This window comes from Gossypium hirsutum, chromosome D06 (assembly GCF_007990345.1).
Source record: "Gossypium hirsutum isolate 1008001.06 chromosome D06, Gossypium_hirsutum_v2.1, whole genome shotgun sequence".
Classification (NCBI taxonomy): Eukaryota; Viridiplantae; Streptophyta; class Magnoliopsida; order Malvales; family Malvaceae; genus Gossypium; species Gossypium hirsutum.
In genome coordinates this window covers 14,028,926-14,038,399 of record NC_053442.1, presented here as the reverse complement: position 1 = coordinate 14,038,399, position 9,474 = coordinate 14,028,926, and the positions used below count along the sequence as shown (strand labels likewise).

The window sequence follows — 9,474 nt, the reverse complement described above, 5'->3', positions numbered from 1 at the left end:
CATTACCGATTTTCCTAGATCTAAAACCAAAGTTGCAGCCTAGTTTTATTCGATCACCCTCCTCGACCTTCGAATCAACCCCTCATTTTTTCTATGTTGTTCTTCTACTCTTAAGCTTCACTTTCACCCTTGGGATTTGCGAATGGAGCTCCAAAACTTCACCGAGCTTTTCCTCTCCACTGACTAGATTTATGGGTTTGGTGTCTTGTTGCTGTTGACATTTGTGTTCTATTTTTGGTGGTTTAGGGATCTTGGTTCATGAGTTGTTAGTAGGTTTAGTAGGTTGAATATGGGAGCTAGATGTTGAAGATGATAATGGTGAATGTTCTTGGTGAGATGAAGATGGTGATAAAGAAAAAGAAAAAAAAATAAAGGAAAACATAAGAAATGTGGAAAAAGAAAGAAAAAAAGGGAAGAAGAAGAAGAAAAAAATAAAGTAAATTTAAAATTTTTAAAAAAAATTGTTTAGATTATAGGGCGATGACATGGAATCCATGTCAGAAGTTAATGACACAATTTGTGCCACATCAGACTTTCGTAACCCTTTTAATGTTAAATAACAGTACAATGACTAAAATATTATTAATTAATAACATTAGTGACTATTTCATAACAATTTAAATTTTAGTGACCAAAACATAATTTAAATCATATATAAGTGACTATTTTTTTAGTTTACCATAAAACAATTTAACTTCTAAGAAAAATAATAGATATTCAATTTCTCTTACTTTCCTTAACCTAAATTATCCAACAACCCTTATTCTTATTTTCCTTTCTTTTTCCTCTCCCCATTTTCAAACAAAACATAGGCTTAATGTTTTAATCAGTATTTTCATTAAAAATAATAATTTAATGTTTTTTTGAAAGATTGATGGTTAAATGTGGCTTTTGTTTTTAAAGGTTGGGGTCAAATTTAACTAAAAAAAAGAATAAAGGTCGAATTGACAAAAAAAACTTTAAGGGTTAAATTTATCATTAGCGCTTTATATTTTTTCGCCTCTTTTAACCTTAAAACTATTAGGGGCCAGTTTTTCATTGCTTTTGAAAAGTGCTGTGGAAAAGTGATTTTGAGAAGTGCTTTTGAAAATTTTGAGTGTTTGGTATTACTGTCAAAAAGTGCTTTTGAAGAATAAAATGTTCATTTTAGACATGATATTATAAAGTAACAAATATGTATTTAAATAATGCTCAAATTAGTTAATATTATGATATTTTAGCAAAAATATAAAAAATAATTTATTATAACTTATTATAACTTATTTTTAATATATAATATTAATTTTAAATATTTCTAAGTAATTAATATTAATTATTTATTAAATTTAATTATAATATATAAACTATATTTAAATATTTTTTATAATAATTAAATATTTGTAATTAGATATTGACACAATTGTATTATTATAAAAAATATTTTTTATTTTAATTAATGCTTTTAACACATTTGTATTATTTTATTTTAAAATGTATTTGAATATATAACTCATATTAGATATTAACATAACATAGAAAACATAAACCTAACAAATTAAAATATTACATATATTTGGATTGAAGTTTTAAAAAAGGGATAATATTTATATATCAGATATAAATACTAAAAATTTTACAATAGCATTTACAATTTAAAGTGAATTCATTAAACTAGAAGCTATAGCATCTCTTGTTAATTCCATTTCAAAACCACTAAAATTGTTTGATTCACCGTCATCATCATTATCATCGTCGTCGTCGTCATCATCATCACTTTCTCGACCATGCGCATTTTCTGAATCAATATTATTCTCATATGCCCAGTTAATATCTTCGTATTCCATAAAATCTGCATCATTTCGACCGACATGTTTCGGATAAAATTGTGTATCATCATTGTAGCAGCAACAATCATCGTTTGCTTTTCAAAACTATAACTTGGAATATCCCTTAAAATGACCCATTTTTTTTAAAACACCAAAAGTTCGTTCAATCACACTACGTAATGATGAATGTGAATGATTGAATATCTCTTCTTTACCAGATATCGATCTACCTCTACGGAAGTCAGGTAAATGATATCGCTGACCTCTATATGGTCCAAGATAACCTTTCATTTGAGGATACCCAGAATCAACAAGATGATATTTTCCTACAAGTCATAATATAACAAAAAATTAATTCAAGAATTTTTTTAATAAAAAGTATCAATTAAAGAATATATACTTTATTATTTAAAAAATCACATATAAATAAAATATCTAACCATTTGGAGGGTGCGGAAATTTGTATTTTGGATCTGGAATTGCATCAAGAAATATTCTAGTGTCATGTGCCGATCCTTCCCATCTAGCCATAACAAATGTGAAACACATATTAAAATCACATACTGCCATAACATTTTGAGTTGGGATACCTTTTCTTCCAATATAGGGAATTTTTTCATCTGGTGGAAGAATAGCCGCAATGTGAGTACCATCAATTGCACCTATGCGATCCTAAACAAATAATCATATTAATCTCGTGCATATTTTTAGTCGACCAAATATATTAAAATATAATAATATAAAATTAAATTTTAACCTTAAAATTTGGCATATATCTAGGATCATTACGTATTTGTTCGGGTATTGAGCTAAAAAAAGGATCTTCGAGTGCAATTAGATCAGTGGCCATCCTTGAAACTTTCTCAAGCACAACTGTAAAGTGTCGACTTATTGTTGATCTAGAGCTTTGAAATCTTTCTCGACAATGGGAAACTTTTGCACCGGTGCCCAAGATGTATAAAAAAATTCCCAATATTTCAGTAGAAGATATGTTTCTTGAAGTTTGCAAGTTGTATCTTGTCTCCAAAACTCTCAGCAAACTTGTGAATACCATTTTAGACATCCTAAAATTAATCATACAACGTGATTCGTGACTGTCAAGGATCTCTCGGATCCATGTCTCACCTGACTGTTTTGAATCCATGCATGGTTGCCTCAATATATACTTCTCGTAATATAATTGCCTGGAAGATGATGCAACAACAAATAATCAGTTAAAACATTCCATGCGTTGTAAAATCTCTTTCTTTTCCCTTTCATCGTCACTTTCATCACGGCTATAATCCACGACTATACTCATCACCTGTGACTAAATTTTATATCCAAAATCACATATAAATAAACAACTATTGATAAAACTAATTTAGTAAAAAATAAGTAGAATATAAATTCAATATCTAAAGACCAAACATAAACAACTTTTAATAAAACTAGATTACACATAAATAAGTAGAACATAAATTCAATATCCAAAAACCAAACATAAATAACTATTGATAAAACTAGTTTAGCATTATTGTTTAGTCATATAATAGATATCTTTGAACCCTAAAAGATCAGAAAATTTTTAACTATCCTCCATTTCTGTCTTAAGCCACAAAGCTCTTATCTTGGGATTAATTGATAAAAACATAATTCGCTTGTCCTTATTGAGCAATAATCTAAGTGCGAAAAAGTATAGCGAACTAGCTTCTGGAACTTCTTCCAACATGCTATCCAGCATTTTGACTGCTTGTGGAATACCAAATGGATCCATAACAGGAGTCAAACTAGATGTGGCTTGACTCATACTGTCAGCTGCATTGCATAATTTTTCTATTTGACTGGACAATCTTGCAGCCCGTCCAATTTGCTTTGAGGATTTCTTTCTTCCAGTTTAAAAATGTGAACTTGACATCTCAGGGTTTTTTTCTTTTTTGACTGGTTCCATCAATTTGAACATCATTTAAAATGTGAACATCATTTCTCATATTTTCTTCTTCATTCTCTTCAGGTATTTCGTTGTTAACATTCTCAAAAAAATCAGTAGGGAGTGTACCTATCCCCATGAACATTTGGTCCAACTTCCATTTGAATTCAGGATCAATGCCCGATGTTCTAAAATTTTTAGCTTCAGGCACAACCTACATATAAAATGATAGTTTAATAACAGTAATTATCAATAACATCATAAATAAGAAAAAAATAAAAAAAATTTAGAATTATTAATGTACCTGGAGCCTACTCTCCCACCATTTATCCGAAGCATCAACGGTTCTTTTTATAGGATTCCACCCTAAACCAGTATCTTCGCCTTTAAGTTTCTTCCAAGCTTTCCATTCTTTTTTTAGGGCATCCCACCTATTTTTAAGTTGTCTTTGTGAAAAACCCTTGCCCGTTTCTTTCTCAAAGTTTGTCATTATTTTCAACCATCCATCTCTTGTGAAATGAGTACCAGGTCTATTGCCTTTCAATATCTCTTTAATACAAATATCACAAAATATTTCTGTCAATCTCTTATCCCACATTGCTTTTACTTTTTCATCACTAACTTCAATAGCCGAAGTACTCATCTATTGCGTATACGAACAAATTCGTTTCAGCTAGTAAAGCAATCAAGAAAATCAAATGTCACGTAAGTATATATGTTTACATGTGTATCAAAATTTTAACTATATACATGAACAAATAACAGTAATAATGATAATAATGAAGTAATCCAAGAAATTGATTAATAAAATGATATAACTTTATAATTACCATCATTAAAAAATGAAAAAAAATCACGAGAATTACTCTTGATGAACATTTATGGGCACAAGTTTTTAATTAATATTTATGTAATTAAAAATAGTCCCTTTAAGATGATTATTATAGCCATGCCTAGTCACTCATCAGGAGCATTTGTGCGAGGTTGCTGTATAGGTAAAATGGGGAGCTACATAGTTTCAAATTCACCAGTGCCCAATTCCAGGTGCATGGGCATTACTATGGAATGATGTAGGTGGGATTGTAGTCCCGGGTCAATGTAATTCATAGTATCCTTTTTATTCCTAAAAAAAAGGGACTTCTATTGATAAGGAAGCAAAATAGAGGGCAATTTATACTAATTAATTTTTTAAAATTCAATTTGAAGTGAACTTCTCTTTTTCACTAGAATTAAGAAAAGAAAAACGTAAAACAACTTAATAGATACTAAAATAATTAATCAGTCAAAAGACGTTTTAGATTCTTTTCTTTTCTCACGCCTCCTCCTTTTACCTATTGCTATCTTCTTCTTTTTCTTTTTCTCCCCTTCTTTTACCTAATTGCTATCTTCTTCTTTTTCTTTTTTCCCCACTTCTTTTACCTAAATCAGATTGCTTGGGACTTAGCTTGAACAAACAAACATCCCAGTTTTGAGATTTTTCTCCATTGAAACCACAGCACATCAACAAAATCCCAAATCTGAATCACTTCAATTTCATAGGTGAGTTTAAACTCCTCGTGTATATATAGACACGTATATATACGCGTACTACATACGTATGTAAACTGTAAAGTCTTTCAATACTGTATGTTCTTCTTTTATGATCTGAAATTTGTTAAATTTTGTTTGTTTTTCTTGTAGAATTGATGGTTTGCTTTTAGATTTTTGTTACAGAATGAGTTTCAACTATTATTAAGGATCTCTCCACTTTGCTGCTGAAGGTAACAACGGCGTAGAGATGAGGTTTGCCATTTCCCTTCATCTTCTCCACTGCTAACTAGCAAAAATTCTAATACTCGATAATGGTAATTTTCAGTTTTGATTATTCAATTATTATTTTTCTTATTTTTTATTTATATCTAATTTGTTTCATTATATTTCTGAATCTCTATCGATGAGTATTTTATTAGGGATTTGATTTCCTGTTAGTGGATCTGATCTCTTCTTTCTGTACGAGGCAACCATATTAGAATATCTTTTTTTTTGTCTTTTCTCTTATTTTATTTCTGAATCGTAATTTAGAAGTTGCTGAAAGTTTTATTTGGTTGTTGAGAAAATGCTTGGAAAGCTAATGTAAGTATTAGATTATATGAATCAATCAGTTTTGAAGTATTTCGACGATACATTTCTTATATTCGGCTTATCAATGGGGTTAAGAATGTCATAAACTCTTAATCTACTACTAAAAATTGCAATAACTATGAAATTCAAAGTCCTGTTTGGTTGCTGAGAAATGTTTGAAAACTGGAAAATTAATTCGAGTATTATATTCAAAAGTTTTAACTATTTGAAAACTGACCAATTTGAACTATATGTTTCTTGTCTTTGGCTTGTTAGTGGAATTAGAATGCAATAACCTATTGCTGAAAACAAAATCTGTTAAATATAGCTATTATGCTTTTTAAGTGTTTTTTGTGTCACATTGATTTGGACTTTGGTATATTAGAATGACTGAAGTCTAGGCTCTAATTAATTTATTGACTGGTTTTTGCCTTTTTAGCTTGAACTTTACATTCATTTAAGAAAGGTTTGCTTCCTTAAGTTAGATTAGAAGGATTGAACTTGAAAATGTTTCCTTTGTGAAGGTTTGTGCTTTACCACCTTGATTGGTCTGTTGTTATACAGGAACTCAAAGATTGCATTAAGGGATTGTTGTATCTGGTGGGAGTGGTAGAATATCGATTCCGGGTTTTCAGAACTGATTGATACAGATAGAGAGAGACACAGAGCCAAAGAAACAGGTTTTCTATTTTAACTAAATGTTTTTAGTTTTTGTTAGGATGAATGCATGGATTCTAACCCCCCAAATAAATAAAGCATGCCAAAACAAAGAAAGGGTTAAATTTTGGTTTGGGTTTTGATTCCAGAAACCCTATGCTAACATCATTTGTTTTGTCCATTATCTTAGCAGCCAATATCATCTGTTTCATCATGCATAAAAGTTCAGGCAACAAAACTCATCCTATGAAAAAAAAGATAAACTCACCGGTGGTGGAGAAGAGGAACAAAGCACCCGCAGAGGAACAAAGAACCAACACCAGCACCAACAGAAGAACAGAGAACTAGCACCAGCAGAGGATCAAAGAAGCAGCGATGAGAGAAGAGATGAGAGCAAAGAACCAGTTTGTGTGTGTGGCTAAAAAAGTAAATGAGCAGCTTAGAAGCACTTTTTGGCCGGAAAAGCAGAAATTTTCTGCTTTTTCATCTGCCCAAAAGTACTTCAAAAAGTTAGTCTACTGGCCCCAAATGAAATGTATTCTATTCTTCATTGCTTTTCACCCAAAAGCACTTTTGGGTGTAAAAGTGCTTTTCAACTTGGGAAAAGAACTGGCCCTAGATCTTGTCAAATTGTTCATTTTCCAACAAAGAATCTTACATGAATTTCCATGTGTATCATAATAAATGAAGAAAAAACATAACAAAGACATGATAAAAACATGAAATCCAAGCTCTTTCCTCAAATTTTTTTCATCGATATTAAAATCCCTAATTTCTAAATATCTAAAACAAAAACTTAAATCTTTGGTCATCAACTCTTAATTTCCTTAAAATTTTCATTCATCAAATATTATTTGTTTAATTGTAACATGTCAAGACGAAAATCTTGAGACTCATTCATGAAATTAGTATGTATGATGGGAAAGAGAGTCTACACTATTACAAGAAGTTAACACAACAAGATACTTTGTGAAGTGGTTTAAATCTAAGAAAAAAGTTTTTTAGTTGAAAGAACTTTCGAGTATAGTTAATTTAACAATTATTCATAAAATAAATTACAAATTCGGGGTACGAGGATAACTGAGAAGGTTATTCGGTTGAAAGTCGGGAACGATACATATCCGTATCATACAAAGCACAAGTACTTTTAGGGAAAAATTTTATTACTATAAATATCACAAACCAACTTGGTTTTCAAATTTTTAAATTTTCGTTATGACTGAAAATTATTTTCTAAACCGGATTTTTCCAACATAAAATTCAAATAAGAAATCTAGGTTTCTCATGACTTGGTTAGGAAATACGCCCCCTCAAGTTTGGGGTTGTCAAGCAACAACTAACTTGTTAAGGTTATGTATGAAGGCTACTTTGGGCGGTGCTTTTGTAAGTGTGTTGGCAATTTGATCGGTCATAGAAATGTGAGTGATATCCAATTTTTTCTCTAAACATGATGACGAATGAAATGTAAATCCACTTCAAGATGCTTCATTTTGCTATGCATAATCGGATGTTGACTCTGAGATGTCACAACTAGATTTTCACAAAAGATTTTTGAAGGATGAGATAGTGAAAGTTTGAACTATTTTACCAGATTCATAATCCAAAGAGTTTTAGAGACAGCATTTGCAATTGCTCGATATTTAGCTTTAGTGGAAAAGCGAGGAATTGCATATTATTTCTTTAAGGACCAACTTATTAGATTTGGACCAAAATAAAGAATAAAACCAATTGCCGATTTTTGATTAGTGTGATCACCTGCTCGATCAACATCTGATTACATGTAAAGATTAAGATCCAAATGACAAGTGAATTGAAGACCCTAGCTGAAGGTTTGCTTCAAGTACCAAAGAATGTGTTTCACTACTTGCCAATGTATGGATGATGGAGCATGCATAAATTGAAAAATTTTGTTCACAGGAAACAGACTATCAGGTCTTGTAAAAGAAAGATAGTAGAGTTTCCCAATAGTTTTTTCGGTATATAGTGGCATCAGTATTGTCAAACTCATCTTGAAGCGTGTAATGGTGAGAGTAGCTCATGGGAGTAAGAATTCCTTTGTTTCTTGCATCCCTATGTCATTTAGGATATCCTAAATGTATTTTCTTTTTGACGAAAATAGACCATTTTTAGTTGGTATTACTTCAACCCTAAGAAAAAATTTTGATGAAGTTCTTTAAGTGTAAATTTCTGTGAAATAGAAGTAATAACCTATTGGACAACAATTGAATTACTACTAGTCATGATAATGTCATCTAATCACAGACAAATAAGGATTCTTCACAGGCAAATTATTTGAAGCCAATTTTCATAGAAATTTTGTGAGTTATTTGTTCCATTGTTGATGTGCCTTCTTGAGTCCTTATATCACATTTTTTTTTTAAATTTAAAGACATAGTCAGGATGATTCAGATCTTCAAAACTTGATGGTTGCCTCATATAAACCTGTTCATCAATATAACCTTGTAGAAAGACATTGTTTACATCAATCTATTGAAGTGACTACTAATTTTGAACAATAATTGGTAGTACAAGGTGAATGGTTGTAGGTTTACTTATTTTAGCTTCAATGTTTGAACGTATTAAGACAAGGGGTTCTTGTCTCGAGACCTGGAGTTGGGCAAATTTCATTTAGCTTCAAAGTTTACTTGTCTCAAGATAGTCTCGAGGCTTAAATAGGATTATCTTGAGACTAGTTTGCCAAGTCTCGAGACACTGAGCATGTAGGTCAAAATATAAGGTAAATTTTGTTTTTATGGTCTTGAGACATGTTTACATTATCTCGAGACTCAATGGTAAAATAACCTTAAATGCACATTTTCAAGTGATCAAACGATGCCAAATGGTACCTTAAATATACCTAAACTTTATATCAAAACAAGATAATCAATTTAACATATACAAACACAACCAAACATTATCAAATTACAATCATCAATGTATCATCATTTAACCAACTAATTCACATAATCAAACTTATATAAACTAGCATAATTATCTACCAAT

General features: G+C 30.6%; 1 protein-coding gene and 1 long non-coding RNA gene across 4 annotated transcripts; one reads left to right on the top strand and one right to left on the bottom strand.

Moving 5' to 3' along the window:
* Positions 1 to 1,568: 1,568 nt before the first annotated feature.
* On the bottom strand, positions 1,569 to 7,284 carry LOC107901090 (L10-interacting MYB domain-containing protein-like). Of its 2 annotated transcripts, XM_041095333.1 has the most exons (5): positions 6,740 to 7,284; positions 4,019 to 4,387; positions 2,563 to 3,928; positions 2,246 to 2,477; positions 1,569 to 2,131 (listed from the first exon to the last, which is right to left on the bottom strand). In XM_041095333.1, the coding sequence occupies exons 3-5, from the start codon at positions 2,947 to 2,949 to the stop codon at positions 1,911 to 1,913; spliced, it is 840 nt and encodes a 279-aa protein (XP_040951267.1). In that variant the 5' UTR covers positions 2,950 to 3,928; positions 4,019 to 4,387; positions 6,740 to 7,284; the 3' UTR covers positions 1,569 to 1,910. The 2 variants fall into 2 exon arrangements, with proteins under 2 accessions (XP_040951267.1, XP_016682446.1); XM_016826957.2 differs by lacking the exon at positions 1,569 to 2,131 and having other exon boundaries at positions 2,354 to 3,928.
* On the top strand, positions 4,669 to 7,134 carry LOC107901091 (uncharacterized). 2 transcript variants are annotated; one of them, XR_001685131.2, is made up of 4 exons: positions 4,669 to 5,253; positions 5,415 to 5,558; positions 6,379 to 6,494; positions 6,662 to 7,134. It is a non-coding gene; the product is annotated as an uncharacterized lncRNA (long non-coding RNA). The 2 variants fall into 2 exon arrangements; XR_001685130.2 differs by having other exon boundaries at positions 4,684 to 5,253; positions 6,665 to 7,134.
* Positions 7,285 to 9,474: the final 2,190 nt, after the last annotated feature.